This window comes from Trachymyrmex cornetzi, unplaced genomic scaffold (assembly GCF_001594075.2).
Source record: "Trachymyrmex cornetzi isolate Tcor2-1 unplaced genomic scaffold, Tcor1.1 scaffold23, whole genome shotgun sequence".
Lineage (NCBI taxonomy): Eukaryota > Metazoa > Arthropoda > Insecta > Hymenoptera > Formicidae > Trachymyrmex > Trachymyrmex cornetzi.
The window spans coordinates 2,229,595-2,248,954 of record NW_017296956.1 but is presented as its reverse complement, the minus strand read 5'-3'; the positions used below and the strand labels follow the sequence as shown (position 1 = coordinate 2,248,954).

General features: G+C 31.6%; 1 protein-coding gene across 2 annotated transcripts; it reads right to left on the bottom strand.

The window, feature by feature from the left end:
* Positions 1 to 3,728: 3,728 nt before the first annotated feature.
* Culd (CUB and LDLa domain) lies at positions 3,729 to 11,657 on the bottom strand. Of its 2 annotated transcripts, none has more exons than XM_018506879.1 (11): positions 11,504 to 11,657; positions 10,853 to 11,177; positions 10,360 to 10,529; positions 9,640 to 9,860; positions 9,018 to 9,372; positions 8,501 to 8,707; positions 7,723 to 7,842; positions 7,168 to 7,401; positions 6,536 to 6,701; positions 5,063 to 5,527; positions 3,729 to 4,722 (listed from the first exon to the last, which is right to left on the bottom strand). In XM_018506879.1, the coding sequence occupies exons 1-11, from the start codon at positions 11,520 to 11,522 to the stop codon at positions 3,957 to 3,959; spliced, it is 3,048 nt and encodes a 1,015-aa protein (XP_018362381.1). In that variant the 5' UTR covers positions 11,523 to 11,657; the 3' UTR covers positions 3,729 to 3,956. The 2 variants fall into 2 exon arrangements, with proteins under 2 accessions (XP_018362381.1, XP_018362380.1); XM_018506878.1 differs by having other exon boundaries at positions 6,536 to 6,686; positions 11,504 to 11,524.
* Positions 11,658 to 19,360: the final 7,703 nt, after the last annotated feature.

Here is a 19,360-nt window from a genome sequence, read left to right as displayed (position 1 = left end):
TGCCAAATATGTTCTGTGCTAACCTAAGTTTGAAATCATAGACCTTATAATAAACATGAACTGGCAATACAAGCAAAATCGTATCTGTATTTCTCTTTCTAAAAGTGTCTGAAAGTATCTCCAACAGTGCAAAAGTTGCAGCAATATTACTGCAAGTTTTGTGTTGTTGAGATACCACAGACCTGGAAAACCGGGAAAACCGGGAAGTCAGGGAAATTGAAATTGGTCATGCAAATCGGAAAAAGTCAGGAGAAAATGTAAAAAAGTTTGGAATTTCGAAATTTGCTCACAATTTCCCGAAACTGCTCCTATGCCAAATAATTCTTATAATTTTTTAAATTATATATGACGTTTACAATCAAATACGTTCAAACCCAGTGAAAAATGACAATGGAATCAATATCAAATCGACGTTGATTCGACGTCAATTCGATGATTTCGACGTTGAATGTGCTTTCACCGTAGAGCCCAATGTTGAAGCTCACTCACAGGTGAAATGCTGCGTTTTTTGTAATCTTTCCCAAGCGATTCTTGTTTATAGTCCGAGAAGCCGCGTGAAAAAAATCGTGATCATTTTATAAAATTTAAATTTTTTAATATTTAGTTGTATTTAGGATAAAAATCAAAATGCTCTCTCTCTCTCTCTCTCTCTCTCTCTCTCAAATCAGCAGGTCAGATGTTAGAATCCCTGGCGTTGGCACTTCTTCAAAAACTATAGGCACTGGTCAGTCATACTTAAGGTCTATGATTGAAACAAACTTTTCTTTTTACTTTCTGCACCGATATGATCGCCATAGATTATGTTATTCTACGATACATACGTTACAGCTTATGCATAAATGAAAACCAAAATATTATGTTTGCGTGATAATGAGAATAAAAGCCGGACTAATAAATTTATAACATGTTTTAGACCTACCAAATAATATCTTAGAGACAAGTTTTTTGAAAATTTTTTTCTCAACAGAAATATTAAGAGAAATTTATCAAAACTTTTCAGTTTCGCAAAATTGCAAATTTGTCAAAAGATTTATTTCTAAAATATTCTTTGGGGGTCTAAGATATAATCTACAGAAATAAGAATCCAAGCCAATGTGAGCTAACATAGGTTAATCGCATATAGAATCCATATATCTGAGACAAAAAATTCTTTACAGACGTTTCAACTCTTGGTATTGAGTCATCTTCAGTGTGAAATTAAATAAACAGTTGTATGTACAATAGTTGTTTAACAAAAGTAATGAAACATGCAATATAAAAGCAGCTTTTAGTTCGAATAATAATAAAAATACTGCATGTTTGTCAACTATGCGGTAAGTAGTTCATGATTAATATTTTTAGTGGTTTTTTTTGATAATTTTATACTACACATATTTCAACAATTATCCGTTTTATTTGTTTTATAACAATCATCCTCCTTAATATTAAAGATGAACAGTTAAACTCTTTAAAAATTTTAAAATAACCTGTGTTTTCACACATGGGAAAACGATTAATCCTGTAGTTAAATCCTGCAAATATGAGAAATGTGAGAAATTTATACAGGTAGACGTTGAATTTCTTGCTTGGATTCTCTTATTCCTGTGATTTATTCTTTGGAGCCTTTTATGAAGATTAAGATAATCTATTTCTTTACAAAGTATAAGGATCGTTCTCGCGTTTAAGAATATGGAATTTTACGTGTAAGCTGAAAATAAAGGCTAATGAAATATTTGACTATATTTTACTACGACGTTATGTATGCTTTATTCTAAGCAGTACGAGAACGTAAGTCTTAATCTAATTAAAAAATGTAATTAACGAGAGTATTTCGAGATTATTTGGAGATTGTCTGTGTGGAATTTCCGTCGAGAGTTAGCCAAGCCAAATTAAACAATATTCCTTAAATGGCATAAATAGAATCTAGTTAAGTATTTAGATAAGCATCACATTCTTCGAGCATATGTTCTTACAACGATTCCAGTGTCAAAGACAAACGCAAACTTATCGTAAGTTGTTTGACAATTATCTGAGTAGATATGAATGAAATTATTAACTCAAAAATCATTTGTAAATATTTGCGTATACGTCTCTAAAAGAATAGCGTTTTCTATAATCATTAAATTATTATTATCGTCGTATCATATAGAAGCATTTCTTGCTTCGCTCTTTTCATTTTTTTTCTTCTGAAAATAAGATTTCATATAGAGTTCAATCTGATATAGCGTGATTCATTACTTTAGACTTTAGACAATTAATAATCACCATGTAAAAATTGATTTTATGCAGTATCCAATTATCAATGTATCTGTTCATAGTTTTTTTCTACCTTTTTAAATGTTAATTAATTTTTTTATAAGCAATGTAATTTTTTGTTATTTAGTTCAATTAAACTGATATATGTAAAATCAAAAAATTTTTTAATCGCATCGATTATGGGTAAATTAACTTGATAATAAATTATAATAATGTCATATGTGTGTTTTATAAATTCTTCTTTGTTTGCTTTTTAATTAAACAATTAAATTTATACAAGAAAGTCACCGATACTGACATTTCCTAAAAAGTCATCCTCTTATTTCTTGGAACACTTTGTTAATTACTGATAAAAACAATCTATTTAGATAATTAAAGAAATAAAAGCTCATAATTCACATACTTGTGGTTAGTATTCATAATTAGCTAAAAATGAATTCTTACAAATGTGAAAATAAAATACTTATGATTTTCTTTTGCAACTTGCGTAGTTTAAATAATAGTAGCTATATTATTGATAATATTATATTGTACGTGTTTATACATATAGTTTCCTAAATTAGTTTTATTTATATTTTTTTCTTTTTCATATTTTTATAATATGGTTTCAAATATAAAATAGGCATGCAGCGTAAACTGGTATACCTGTTTGTAAAATAGATCATAAGCTAATTTAATCTTTATCGTGTTGCTTGTCAAATAGTCCTATCGGAGCTAAAAGCAATCGTCTATTTATAGGTAATATGTGGCATTACTGCCTACTGTGTCAGTTTTGAGGTCTATTTTGTCAGATGCTCATTTTTGCTGAGTTTAATGAAAAAGCAAATTATTGCAAATTTGCAAAAAATGTGCAAAAATGTTAATCTTCTTTTCAAAATAATGTCAAATATTATTAAAATAGTCATTCTTTTGACATTAAATCTCAATTATCTTAGAAACCTGACGTGCTGGAACTTTTTGGATTACGTTTTCAGCGTTCAACAATTTATAAAAAACATCTAGTCCGATTTGAAGTAATTTTTTGTTGTAATTAACTAGTATTGTCAAAGATTATATTATTTCCGTTATATTATATTTTTTCCGTTATATTATATTATATTATTTCCGTTATATTATATTTTTAATTCATTATCAGTGAAAGTTTTCGTAAATTAATTTATAGTAAACTTCGACACATGCAGATCAATAATTTATTTTCTTCGATCCTTATTCTGTTTGTAAAAGAAAAATTAATTACAACTGCAATAAATAAAAATCGACCAATATGTGAATAACACAAATAAGCGAAAAAAGCCTTATTTAGTCAAAGCTGATCTTTGTGCCCAATAATATTTTTCTGTAAAATTGCACTGCTCAAAAAAATTAGGGGATCGTTTTTTCTCAGTAAATTTTTGCCCATTTTTAAATTGTAATTATTCAGCGAATAATTAACGTAAAAAAAGATTAAAAAAGGATTTTACAGGGCAAACTCTCTACTACTAAAGGTGCTTTGTTCAATTTTTGTTCAATTTAATATTCTAAGGCATGGTCAGCTTTGAATAAGAACGTATTTGAGATATCTAAAATCTTGAAATTTGCATGGTTTTCAACTAACAAAAAATCAACGAACATAATCATTGATACTATCTCAAAATTATTGATTTTAGCTTATTTATGTTAATATAAATGCAAATGTTCGATTACTTTGCTATCATTAATCAGCTTCGTCAAACAAGAACGAATTAATTTGATGGGACATCTTCATTGGAGCGCCAAGTACGAGCGCGTATGTATCTTTCTCTTCTTGTTTGTTCCGACGATGCAATTAAACTGCACGTGGGTCCGTGCTTTGGTGTGCCGAATAATATCACGGTGACCGAATGTCGATGTTCATGGTTGATGTTGGAGCTTCTTCGTGCTAAATACGAGTCGAGGACCTTAATGCCTTCGTACAAACTGTCCACATCACAGCTGGAGTGTCGACGATCACTATGACGTAATTGATGATTTCGAGTAATGCAAGACATGCGCTTCGATGTGTCGTTAAGCGTGTTTGCTCTTGTTCTAGGACTGATATGCCCGACGCTGCTGGCTGCTTCCGACGCAATCTCAAAATTGTCTTGCAGCTTGTCACAACAGTTGTTAATCGTTGAGATCTTATTAACGCAGCTATCATAGGAGAATTTTTTGGAGGAACGATGCAAAGTGTTGCAAGGCGACAAAGTGGCTGTTAAATTGGTGCTATGATGAAATGGTTTTGTCAGTTTGGAACCCAAACATTTAATAACAGCACTTTTTGAAACAAAAGAATCTTCCTCCTGATGTTCGTCGATTTTCCTCACGAAAGAAGACACGATTGGTATTTGATTGCGTTCTGACTCCGATATCTGACAATCTTCGCTTCTCATAGAAGTTGATGGATTACCAACTAAAAGATCTTGTAGATTGGAGCAGCTACACGCGCCCTCGCAGGAGCAACTAGTATCCCTTCCATCCAAACTATCAGTCCTTTAATTAAATAATTTAATATGAGCAACAGAGTGTTAGAGAAATAATATGATAAATAGATAAGCTAGGCCAATTCTAAGCCATTATGTGTTAGTGCGTATATGTATATGTGGGGTGAGGATTAAGGGAGAAGGGAAGTGCGTCACAGACGCTGAGTTCAAGGGGCAAGAAACAGGGCAACTGAGCAAGTGCGTCGCTAAGTGCGCAGGAAACAGAGATTTTGCTCTTTCTCGGACCCAGCGTCTGTGACGCGTTTTTCCTCTTCCTTGACCTTCACACATAGACCTAGAATCAGCCTAGGTTACTTACTATGATATACATATAAAAATCATGAAATTACTTATTAACGAGCTCTTCATAATCTTCTTCTGAAACATGTCCGTTATTTTCTTGTAATACTACCGTAGTATCTTCTTCAACAACTTCACGCATGATCCGATCTTTCGGGGGATTTTGGAATTGTTGATTCGTACCCGAAGCTATACAATCCGTCTGATATGTATCAACAGTCTCGGCGTTCATGAATAAGGATGGACCATTAGAAGGTGGACGATTGCCAGAGGAGGCCTGAGGATGTTGCGCGCTGCATCGGAGCCGAACAGGACAAATTTGTTTCATCGATGTTGATAGATTAGCTATGTTTCTCAATATAGTTCCTGGTGGTGTGATATACGGAGGTGGTGGACTTTCTGGTGTAGATAGTGCACGTTGGTTGTTTTCCGATGATATTGGAGTCGTTTGGTTGCTACGATCGTTGCTCGCGCTCTCCATGACCAAATAAGTAGAAGAACTTGCATTCTCGTGCCTTTAATTGCAAAGTTTAAAACTGAATTTTTAGAAATTGTAGGTATAGTTTTGCAAAAATCAGAATTTGATTATACTATTTAACAGAACATGATCTTTTGCTAGCAAAATAAAATCAAATTTAGATAATCGTGCAAAAGTAAAAGAAAAAATAGAAAAAAGACATAAAGAAAGAATGGAATCGCGAAAACAACTGGGCAAGTTGGATAAGATATTAGAAATGTTATAAAAATATGAAAGTGTACTACAATAAAAAAGTTCTTTTGTGTTTTGGTAAAAATGAAGAAAAAGGGAACAATCCCCAATGACTTAATTGGACCTTGACATATGTTGTCAATGTCACGAACCAGAATGACTTTCAAGAGATTTTAGTCATCGCTTGTTATCCATTAAAAAATTATTAACAAAATAATATTCATCAATAAAATGTAACTTTTGGACATGATCCTACTCCGCTGAAACAAGTTTTCTGTTTTAAAAATACAAATTGTTTTTTTATATAAGTTTTGTGTTTTTTAAAGAAGAGAATATTTTATTATTTATATATCTCTCTCTTATTCTTTTTACAGGGATTGAAGTTTAAATCTAATAATTTTTTTTAATAAACACTAACTATAATACTTTTGAGGCCTTCACGGATAATTCATATTCGTACCATTTTCAAGTTCGTAAGGAAGGTCGGGGAAATCTTGAGAAATCCTAAAGACCGAAGGCCTTCACTAAGTTCTACAGGAGTACATAAAATATTTTGCTCTTCCGAGAAAGTATCTATACATTGCTGCAATATAGGGTAAGGTGATATAATTTCAAACGTGGTGTGAATCCAATTTTCAAGGTTTAAATTTGGTAACTTTCTCATTATGTGAAGAATATTGAAAAGTATCAAACAGGAAAAAACCAAACTTGGACTTCGATAATTGAATTTAAATCTCATTTCGTTCAGAATTGTATCATAGTCGAAATTGTGTAACCACTTTACCCCATAAAATAAAAGAAAGGAGCGTCTTACTGATTTGAAAAGTTTCTGTTGAAAGTTCTGTCGCATTTCAAGCATTGAGTCTTCTTTGACAAAGCAAGCTTTGCGACTTCTTCATAATCTGGCGGAGCCTCATAATCAGGAGGATCATCCGGAATAGATATTTCATCGATTCGTGCACCGTCTGTAATATCAAAAACTGTCCGGAGTATCGTGAGAGATGTTTTGCTCGCACTGATTTATGGGAACTAACTAACTAACTCCCATTAGTAGTCAATATGCTAATTCACATTTGAAATTCGCAATGTAATCTATTAATTTTCATATAAACAATCTGATAGAAATGTATCAATTGCATGTTTCTACCTCTAAAAAATACACGTGAATTAATACAAGTAAATATATGTTTTTAAGGTAAAAATTGATAATAGGGAACCCAACTTCGATGATCTTGACTCTTACATATGTTATATAAACACGTTGCACATACAATTACACGAGTACAATTATTAATTTCAAACTTTCTTTTTACTAGTATAGGACATAAAAGACTTCCTGCAAATAACTTTTTCGAATTGAATAATTTTCTTTATTTAAATAAATGTACTACAAGTGTTGAGATTCTGAGAATGAATATTTTCTACAGAAAAATCGCAAACGCGTACCTAGAAGCTCGCTGATTGTTTCCAAACGAGACTGTAATTCTCTTTGTTGTCTGGCTCTGGCTCCAATTCTATATAGCAGTATAATGAGAGCCGATATTAGAACGATTAAGCCAAGGCTACTGGCAACGAAAATCAAGGTGGCCGTTTTCAAATCAGGATATCGATCGATCTTCGGAAAATAATAATTCGCTTTGTTCATATGCCACTTACGATCGCGTGGTTCCATCTCCCAATCTGTACATGACATTTTATTCGGAAATCAATTTATAAAAGTGGTACCTACTATATTTAAACATCTACAATATAAAAAAATACATATTGTAATAAAATATTATTTAAATACATTACATATATAAAAAATGCATATTGTAAAAAATTATTACTTAAATATTTTATATGTATTTAAATTATTGCTGTAATTAGCATATTTATTTCACTTTAAAAAAAGTATTATAAATTGTTATATTGTCATTAATTTTCACATAATTTTCTTTGCATTAAAAATAAATTTAGTTCTTTTTAAATTAAATATAATTGATTAGAATAGATACATACTTTGAAAACACGTCGCTGGTTCATCGCTGTTATCACCGCAATGATCAAAGCCGTCGCAATTTAGCTTGCTTGGAATACACCTGTGATTCTGACACAGAAAATCGGTGCCCGCAAAGCAATCTGCAACATATAATTCAGAGTTAGACGATTTTCGGCTTGTGGTTCCCTCCCTTTAGCTCAGCCGATCAGCATTTAGATTGCGCGGAATAGTAAGGTAAGGGACGGGAACCAAAATGAAAATCGGCCGAAATGTGCAGATGCCTAGCTCTGGCTATAATCCAATAAAAAAAAAACGAAATGTATATTAAGGTGGTTCTTTAATAAATCGAGTTATCATATATATAGAGAAATGTCTAATTTCTTTATACAATGAAATGTGAGAAAAAAGTTGAAAATCTAACTTTTAACATATAACTTAGTGACAAGTAAGAACCGGAGGCGCTTCTTTGACTATATAACTGTATACAAATAGGGTAATTATCCCTATTAATGTGCCTCTTAGCCAATTTGCTTATTACTGAATTAATTATTAAATATTGTAGCTTTAATTTTATCTGCTTGTAATCAATATCAGTTTTTCAATTGTGTCATAGTATTTCATAATTGAGATATATAGTTTTAATATTTTATTTAAATTGTAGATTAAATGCAGATATTTGTGTTTTTGGGTGAGATAATATCTAAATTTTCAGCACTTTTTTTTAAAGAACCACCTTAAAACATGCTTTATTAGAATGAAGTAATCATCTTGCGAAGTAATCATCGAAGACAGACTTACCTACATAACTGAAGGCTGCATACGCAATCGCCAAGTAAGAACTTGGATTGAATGTACCACGAAGACTCACATGGAATCCGTTGATGACCGGCGCGATGTGTTCCCTGTGTATTAGCGGTTGTAATTGATTCGTTGGATGTCGAATAACTTCCAGTGACGTTAGGGCCGAAGTTGGACCTTCCTTGACGATTAACTCCGTATTGCCGGCTGAAAAATAATCATACTCGGTACTTATGGAAAAGCCGATTCTGTCTATTTTTCACAATCAGAACCATGCTTCATATTAATTTCATCTTTTCTATGAGATTACACCATGGAAAAATAGACTAATTTAAATTAATTGATAAAAATGGAAGGAAAAAAACAAACAAAGTTTTATATTTTATTTCTATCATTTTTTGTCGATTCTTCCTGCTTTGCTTGTTTTCTAAGTTTTCTACAGGATATTATTTATAGAAATGCAATCGTCGTATTGTTAAATATTTTAATAAAATATTTAATTTGTTTTGCAACGTACCCATGCCAGTGAAACTCACTACCTTCAGATACATATGCGTCTTCATATGCAAGAAGTTCTTGGGTGGTCTGATTAGCCAAACGCAATCATAGATCTTTACTCCTCGACCGACCATGTTCATCATCGTGATGGTGCCGCCTAGGTTTTCCACATATCCACCGCAGTCGGTGATCGGTTGTACGGATTTGTCATATGCGTGACCGATGACGAAGGAATAAAAGGCCTTGTAACCAAGACCTGTACCACCATTCGCATAGAATCTTATCAGTAACGATGAACCGGAACTCACTATGACTGGAGGCCGAAATCGGGCACCACTACTCACGTCCAAACGTTGTCCGTTCCAATCGTAAAACTGCTTATGGTAAACGAATCAAGAACATCGTTTAGTCATGAAATTATTCAAATAAAATAGAAAAAAATTCAAAAATTAACCAAAGTATCCGCATAATGTTCTAATATATTAAATATCCTTCAGATTTGCAAATTATGTTTAATTATTCTTATAAAATACTAAAAATGATTGTTTTGGAAAAGGAGATAAAACCAGAACATTGACATTTTGTCAATCAATTTGTTTCACAAAAGTTCTTCTGATATTAAAAGATAATTAGAAATGCACCTCTATTATAGAGACCGTTGCTAATTGAAAGTCGCTAAACAACAACCTGATGCGACAGGAGGGGGTCTCACTGGGGCATGTTATGATATATTCCAAACCCAAGTCACGGGGATATTGAGCCGGAAAAAATGGCGACATCAGAATACCTCCGCTGGTACCATTTAAACCCTTTGTCGATGCTCTTGATGTCATTTTAGTCCCTTTCAGATGCAATGTATTTCCTGTGGAACAAAAGTGTCGATTCCAGAATACTTTGTCCACCGCGACCACAATAATGTTCGATTTAAAAAAGCATTTATATCGCTATAATGAGTAAATACGTTAAAAGCATATTCGTGTCAGCACTCTACGAAATTTCACAAATAGAATTAATACACAAATAGATTTACTGCGAATAGAATAAAGAATTAAAAATTTTATCTAATCCAATTAAAGTTCTGTGTTATTTTAATCTTTCGTGCAATATTAATATCTGAACATTACTTCGTATTCGGCCATTAGTATTAAGTCTAAACGCATATCACAACTTAAAAAAATCATATCACGATATCACGGCAAGCTACTAAGTAAATAATTCCATAAGTAATACTAAAAATTGTAACTTAATGGAGATAATTAATTGTAACTTAGTGGAGATATTAAGAGATGTCTCATTATAACTACACTATTAACACCATCTTCTCTTCCGTTACAATGTTAATTACTAACTTCCTTACTAACTTTCTGCCGTATATTCGATGGTAAACGCGTGCTTGTGAGATTGGCTGTAGAGCAGAGATATAGATAGAATTCTCGTGCTTGATCTATATGTGATCGGTGCGTACAATCCACAGAAGGGTTGACCGGAAACCTCTTCGTAGGGTGGTTCCGAGAGCCACACGTAGTCGCATCTATAAAACGTATATATGGTTTCAAAATTAATTATCACGATGTATGAAGCATCCTAAGAGTCATATAGATCTAATTGTAAGTTACATCAATAAATGATTGAGTTAAGACAATAATTCTAACATAGTTTTCTAGTTGCTTCTAAACATCATTATCGTTCGATACATGATCGATAAGAACTAAATACCACAGTTTGTTACTCATATAACAAAATAAGTTCTAAAACATGTTCCAAAAGGTCATTTTGTTTTACAGCCAAATTCGACATAAGATTTTATTTCACTCGATAACATATTCAGTGGTCACCGATGAATCGATATCTCACCTGCATGGGCTATCCATAACGATTCCTCCGTCGCCACAATTATTTGGAAGCGCGATATTTTTGAAGGTGAGAACTATCACACAGGACGGACAAGTCACTAATTCAAGGCTGCAATGATGATGTGAACTGTTAATCGTCGTGGCGTAAGGACACGGCATCAGTTGCCTCGATAAATTTCTGACGAAAGTGACGTTCTTTGCATAGAGGATGCTTCTCTCGTGCAGCTCCAAATACAGACGTCTACCATTATAAGATCCACAGATGTCATCGTTCCGAATAATATTCGCAGTTGGAGTGAGGATCCACCAGAATATCAGAAAGATCACTGAACCACGATTTTGCAAAACAGAAACGCGCAAAATACAATTTATTTCCGTAAACTTATAATAGAAAATACAATCTTTATGCGCGCGCGCGCGCGCGCGTGTGTACGTGTGTGTATGTGTGTGAAGAGGAAAAATAAGATGTAAGAAAGAGACGAGTGAAAAGAAAACATGCAATTACCTTTTCATAAGAATTAATATTCCAAAAGAGAACATAACTTTTTTATAGAAACATTTTTTTTAAAGAGATAATATAAATAGATAACTTTGCAAATGTTTCCCGCGCAAATTGCGATGAACTAACGACATCAATCATTGTATTGCTTACCGTATTTGAAATGAGACATATTCGTAGCGCGAAAAACGACTACTGCATTTTCCGTTAGGAAACCCGTGATTGTGTATAATTTTGTTAAGGCAGTGACGGTGCAATATATCTCGCTAATATCGAATAAGGCACTCTTATAAGGTATCTCTTGAGCACATGCCCATCTATCCCGCAAAGTTCAACAAGATTATATTGTAGTAAAATCAATATAAAAAACTATCTTATACGTAATATAATTTTATTTTTAGAGTTTTGTAGCTATGATAATAAATTCAACAGATTATTTTGTTTATCGAAATTATCTGGTAATTGGATCTATGATTATAAGATGCAAGTAAAGTAATAAGTGCAATTTATTTCTTTCTTTTAGAAAAATTAAGTTACTTCGTTTATGATCTAATTATGATCTAATTTTTTCCGTGTTGAAAAAACAAATAACAATAGCAATTACAATAAGAAATATTTTTGCGATAACTTTCGAGCAAGGAAGGGAGTCCCGTTTGCCACAAAACAATTGTTTACAGTTTCCTTTGCATACGATGGATATGTTCTCTTTTTACTGTCAGTGCAATAATCATGACATCACAAATAGTCCACTGCCAAAGCCGTTTCAAAATTATTTTGATACTGCCAGCAGCACTGTGATGTCGTATTTCCGAACAATAATGCAGTAATTGCAATAGACTTATAATAGACACGGTGGATAAATACATTAAATCAAAATGTCAATATGCATAATAGCATTAGAGGTTTTGAACAAAAACAGCAGTCGATAGTCCTTTCAAAGAACTTATTTACTTCTAGATTTAATAACTATTTTTTATACAATCGAATTGTAAAAAGACAAAGGAGTTACGCTTGTTGTTTTTATTATACGATATTTATATGTTTATTGTAGACTAACAATTATGCATACATACATACAGCCGTTTCGACCTTTTCACATTAGATTCAATATGAAAAAGTTATATTACATTAAAATTTTTTTATAGTAATATAATTTAAATGTTTTTTATAGTCATATAATTTTATTACATTAAAGAGGACCTCTCATGTGAAAGGTCGAAACGCCTGTATGTACGTTTGCATAATTGTTAGTCTACAATAAATATTGTATAGCATGAACAACAAGCATGGCTCTTTTGCCTTTTTACAATTTGATTATTTAAATTTTATTCGTTGGAGCCTATTACATTGTATTTCATTTTAAATTTAATTTTTATGTTTCTTTATCAAACGTTATTTTGCACTGTAACTGCCTTACGTCCAGAGCATGAATTGAGAGCTGCACTCAGCTGCAGTAGTCGCAGTGGTAATATTATTAATATTGCCACTACAACATTAATTGAAGAACATTGAATAAATTATATATCGATATTCAAAAAATGAACAAAAATAGAACATCATGTAAATGTTGCAATGGCAATATTATTAACGTTGCTACGACATTGAACAAATTATATATCGATATCCAAAAATAAACAAAAATAGAACGTCATGTAAATAGAAAATTCAAATTACTTATATTGATCTTTTAACGAAACTCATTTCAAACGATATATATTTACGCGGGAATTAGTCGTGCGCGTAAAGTGTTCGCCCCGCGTGGCATTGGGTAAATTCAAGATGGCAAGCGGCTAGTGACATGCTTGCCGAGCGAATAAGCATGATTGGTTCTTTACCTGTGGATCCAACCAATTGACTGGTTCGATGCACAACGTCGACTCATGGTTTTTCTACTATATTCCCTCTGGTTCTATCTATACTCGTTGCTCGTGTCCGGCATGTCTGCTGTTTCATGTTTGTCGTCTCGTCTCGTGTGTTGAATTCAATTGAATCCATTGAATCTTGCTGGCGCTATTCGGTACTGCTCGAGATCGCTCGAGGTTATTATTAACTGCAGGCAATAATAAGCATCAGGTGCATATATTTTATTTTGTTTTACGTGTTTTGGAGTTTTCAATGACTCTGTGAAATGAAATCACGTATGCGTATACGTGATTAATCAGTTTTTGAGGTTACGTATAATGTACGTGGGATTATAGAAAGACGTATTTCACATTTTTATTGCAAAATCGAGATGCATGAGGTTATGGATGTATACCCATTTATTATTACATATTGTTAACATTAAGGAGTTTAGGCTATATGCATTCCAAAATCGGCAGGATGTTCCGTAACTGATGATGGTAACCGAGAAGAGTAATTCTACGTGACAAAATATAAGTCAAGAACGTAGAATAAAATTTGTTCATGTGAGACTTTATTTTCGGGAAAATTGACTTTAAATATTTGCCGGATACGTGTGTATGATTTAATGAATCTCGCTAATATTAACACTATCTCTACTAATATTTGTGTTTATAACTGTATTGAGTAATGGAGAATACGTACAAGATATTCACACGATGAATTTTATTATTATTATAAATTGTTGAAAATATTGCCCGTAAACAAAGTCTTATCATATGAAGAAATGTTACGTTCTGGACATATTTTTTTATATATACATATATAGTAGACTCACCCTTTTCTCGATTATAGCACAACGTTATATTAAAATATCCTATATATTTAGCTCCATAATATGTTGCTACAACATAAGTAACTTTTTTTGTTTAGAAAACCTGCTGCAGTTGGCGACAAAGTGGTTAATGAGTAAAAAATTATAAAAATTTAGATTAAGTCTTATATTTTATTTAGATATTATTTTTAGATTAGGTTATAATGATGCGTTATAATAATGTAATATTTTTAACTAGAAAGTTTTACAATTACGGAATGTAGAGAATCTGAATAAGTATAATAATAAACATGTAATAATATACAAAATGTAATTTTTAAGAAAAGAGATACATAAATTTACTTTATTAATAAAAGCGAAACTAATTACATAAAACGATTCTCAGTTTTATGAAGATTTAAGATTACTTTTATATTATGTACATTTTTTATTTTTTTTCAAAAGAATTGAATAAAATTAATCTTTAAATTGTGGGAAAATCTAATTTTAAAAATAATATTGATTTTTTATTTAAAATTCGTTTCATATACCAAAATATTCTTCTATGTCTATAAATAAATAGTATATTTTAAAATAGCAGATCAGAAGAATCAATTTTAAATAATAAAAAAGAATCTATTATTTTTTAAATTGTTTTTTTCCACAGTTTAAAGACTAATTTTTGTGTCTTTTGATAAATTCTTTTGAAAATATAAAATGTACTTAATCTACATGAAATCTACATTGCTTATATATTGAATAGACATTGAATGGACGTTGCATATACGTTCAATATTGAATTTTAACATCTGTAAGACATGTCCGTATTCATAGTCAGATCTTATATTTAAGACTTCCTTAAATTTATCTTTAGATGCTCAGTAGCCAATAAAATAATTCGTACAGCATCTGAAGATAAATTTAAAGAAGCCTAAAATATAAGGCCTTACTATGAATACGGACAGTATACTCAACGGACTTTAGACGTTTCTGCAATGTCTGTTCAATATTGAATCTATATTTTGCGATGTTGCTGCAGTATTCGCAATGTTGCAGTTCAATGTTTCTGAGATATTGATTCAACGTTAGTGTGTTGTAGCGTGTTACGATTGACAATGATTTACTACATTGTGATTGACCACGTACCGATTGACCACGTTGTGATTGACCATAATCCGATTGATCACGTTATTGACCTGGTTTTGGATGCAGCCTGCTCACCGAGCGATTGGTTCTTACTTATGGATCTAATTATTTATTTTCGACCACTCTACGAGCTAGGCTGTGACTTCTGAAATCTATTGAAAAAAGTGTGCAATTTCTTAGTTGATGAGTTTACATGTCTGATCACAGGAACGTTTAACATAAATTATGAGCTACATGGAGAGAATTTTTTTTTAGAGTTTACCCTGAAAATATGATAGTTGTCGGATAACATTGTATTTCGAAGAATTTTATGTAAATCTCTCATTCTCTAACAAAACTACAATAAAATATAAAATAAGTTTGATTAATTTTGAAGTGCATATGGTAAAAATCTTTAAAGTACCATAACTACCATATTTCCAGAGTAAATTTTAAGAAAAAATTCTTTTCATGTAGTTTTTTTATAATATAATTAGGGACGATTAATTCTATGACGTCCATAAATATTTCCAAGAGATTCAAAATCCAATTAATACATGTGACATGTTTCGCATGATTGGCTGCGTTCAGCAGAGAAAACTAATCACTGTTTAGTGATTCTTTAATGATTGGTTCCTACACTTAGATCCAACGAAGAACTAAAGGTAAGAACCAATTATATTAAAGAATCACTAAGCGCTATCTGATTAGTTTTCTCTGCTGAACGCAGCCATTGTGAACATGTGATTTCGATGTTTATGTAATATATAAGAAGCATTGTTTTTTTTTGTTTTTTTCTACACAAAAAACTTAATTTAAAATAGTTTTATTTACATGAACGTAACACATTGATTGTAAATAATGAATTGGCCGTACACTTCTACATATTTGTATAATTTCGAAACAACTTATTTCAATCAGCGTTCAGCGTATCTATACGTTTCACGGAAAGTTATTCTTGTTGAAATTACGCCAGTTTCCATTTACATTTCGCTTCTCGCGCCCATTATACACACGATGCATCGATGTCAGCATCACACGTCGGTCTCACCGTGCAATAAATTTTCTGAGCGACTGATGATATTTTGAGATACTGTCGCTTATCTTAGTCCTTGTTGCATCTCACATTCCCTTCTCCGTCACCTCCGAAGATGCATTCAAAAACAGTCTCGTTGCGAGTTGGATAATGTTGACAGTGGTTTCATTCATCGTTCCGTATATTTTTGATTTCATCCTGCCCCCACTCCCTATCCGGCCTATCATCCTTCATCGCCACCGGTTTCCTCTTACGTCTGCGGGCATCACTTGTTGCTACATTGACGCATCGTCTTCTATATACAGGGTGTTTTACAACTACCGCATTACATTTTTAAAAATGTGTTTATGAAATAATTTTGAATTAAAAATCCTAATACAAAAATACATAATAATACGAAAATATCGAGGCTATAATACTTTTTAAATACATATATATATAGAAATATTTTCAACCATAATTTTTCTCTTTTTTATTTTTTATCATTCAAACTATAAAAAACCCGACAAAAAAAATAGAATCTTCATAATTACTATAAATCGTAACAATATTATCTGTAAAATTTCAGTTCATTCGGAGTAGAATTCCATTCGGAAGAACACGCACCCTGTACGTGTCGATGCTGGATCTTGGTATATTTCCTAATAATATTTTCTAATAGTATTGCCTAATAATAATATTATGTAACTTTTTAAATATATTTTATATTTTTTACAGTATCACGAATTGTTAATTACTGTCGGACTTGAAACACAATCTTACAAAAATTGGAATAAATAATACATTATGATTATAATATCGATTTCGGAGGAATTAGTTAGTTTAAAATATTAATATTATTTTAACTGTAAAAAAGAATTCATTTGTACTCGAGAAAAAACTATATTATTTGCATAAATAAATTTACATAGAAAAACGGAATACACAATAACTGTAGTAAATGCTCGAATTGTGTCATTCATCTCTATTCTGTTTTTCTATTTATTTTTGCGCAAGTAATATAGTTCTTTCCTAGGAACAAATAAATCCTTTTTTTTCTCAATTAAATTAATATTAATATTTTAAATTAAATAATATCTTCGAAATTGATATGTTGTATTACTTTCTTTCTCTTATTCCAGCTTTTTTAAAATTATAAGTTCATCATACAAAGTAAACAAATATGATCACGAATTTATTTTGATTAGTGAACTTTAATCGCTGTTAATTTGAAAAGTTTTATAGTCTCGACATTTTCGTATTAGAATTTTCAATTTAAATTTATCTCAGGAATACGTTTTTAATAGTAATTGCAAGACACCTTGTATAGTTGCTGCCGAAACGCTCGATATTATTTCCGACATTCTATTCTGCTGTCACCGATTGAGAGATGGATGAAATGAGGAATCGAGAGAGAGAGAGGTGTGAGCAAGATGTCTGTATGCGGCTATCTAAAAATAGGCGGTGAGGTATCGCGGGATAGCGCGGGGGTGTTACTACAAACGAGATAGATAGATTCTCAAGCGACCAACTCATTCGGAGATAACAACTCATGTGAGAGACGACATTAATGTTTATTGCCCGTAAGCGCTCGCGTGCACTCACGCACAAGCTCCTATTTTTAGACGGCACGATCGGCAGCTATACGGGCACCGTCAAGGCCGCATTGCAAAACGATTATCGATGTTGGCGCATGTTACTGCAGTCGGTCACTGGATCCGTCTATGTTCCTTGTGTACGACTTTGCACGCGCGCACGCTATTTCGCGATTGGCCCATATTGGCATCAGAGGATAGGATTCGTCGTTCGTCGAAAGTTGCTTATATTTATAGATTACGTTTTCATATGTATGTATACGCGGCTACACACTCTGCACTCTGTGGAACTACGTGGACGTGTGGTCAGTGAGGATTATAAATTATACACACACATACACACGTGCGTACGCGCGCACACGCACACATATCCGATTAAAATTGTTCTAAAGTTTGTTTCGATATACAGCTAAATAAAATGCTAACATCGTAAAAATAAATTAGCTTATACATAAAAGAACTAAATTAAAACTATCTTAAAAATAATTTATCGAAAATATAATTTGATATGTCTATAGATAGAGCTGTTACAATTAGGTATAATATCCAATTGTAACATCCTCACATCTTTAGATATAAAAACTTAAAATGAAATATTATAAATATTATAAAAGATATTTTTTTCTTAAGGAAATGCTGGATGACGAAATTTGATTGATGTCGATAACGCAGACTTTTTTAAACTGACTTTCTTACATTATCGTTTTATTATCACACAATCTGCTCTTATTTGATATATTGCAACGTTATCTCTTGTAAGACCCGGTATCTATTATTAGATACAATTACTGCTCTGTTTTACTTTTCACACCGATTTCACTCGTAGCATACAAATGAAATTTTCAGATTCTCTTTCCTCTCATACTAAAGCTCTTAGTTCATTTCTACAAAAATAGGAATGTTCTTTCATATAATCTCTAGTGCTATCTAAGCTTATTTCAAACAAACAAAGTCTAAAACTTATATGCAGCACATGTTGTCACGAGTTAATTACAGAAAGCAATAACAAAATTATAATTTTTTAATTTCTTTTTGTTTGCCATATGAAATTGTTGTGTGTACACTGTATTTTATCTACTTTAATTTTGTGGAAGATTTTTAAATTTATTTAAATATAATTAAAAGACTGGAGAATCCGAAAATTAATTATATTTTATCGATAAAACAATTCCAGCATTCCCTCAAATTGATAATATTTTATATTCATGTTTTAATTTAATAATATTTTATTTGACATTCTTAATAAAGTTTGGATTATTTGAAGTTTATTTTACTGTATTTACAATTAATTTTTTGCTATTTCTTATTTACAGATTATTGTAACATATTGTATTTATAAATTAGTAAATTAATTATTTTTCTGAAGAATCAGTTTTAAACCTGTTTTTGTAACTTGCCTTTAATATATCTAATATTATATCTTCGATAATCTTTAATACTTTTTCTGATCAAAATTGGCGGAAAAAAAGATTAACATGGCAATTCAAATCTAAAAAATAATTATTATTAACCTCAAATTCAAACTTTCATGAATTCAATGAAACATTTCAATTCATAACTCACTGATTTCATATATTTCATTTTTAAGAAACTTCCGTCGTTAATATTTCTATTGGAAA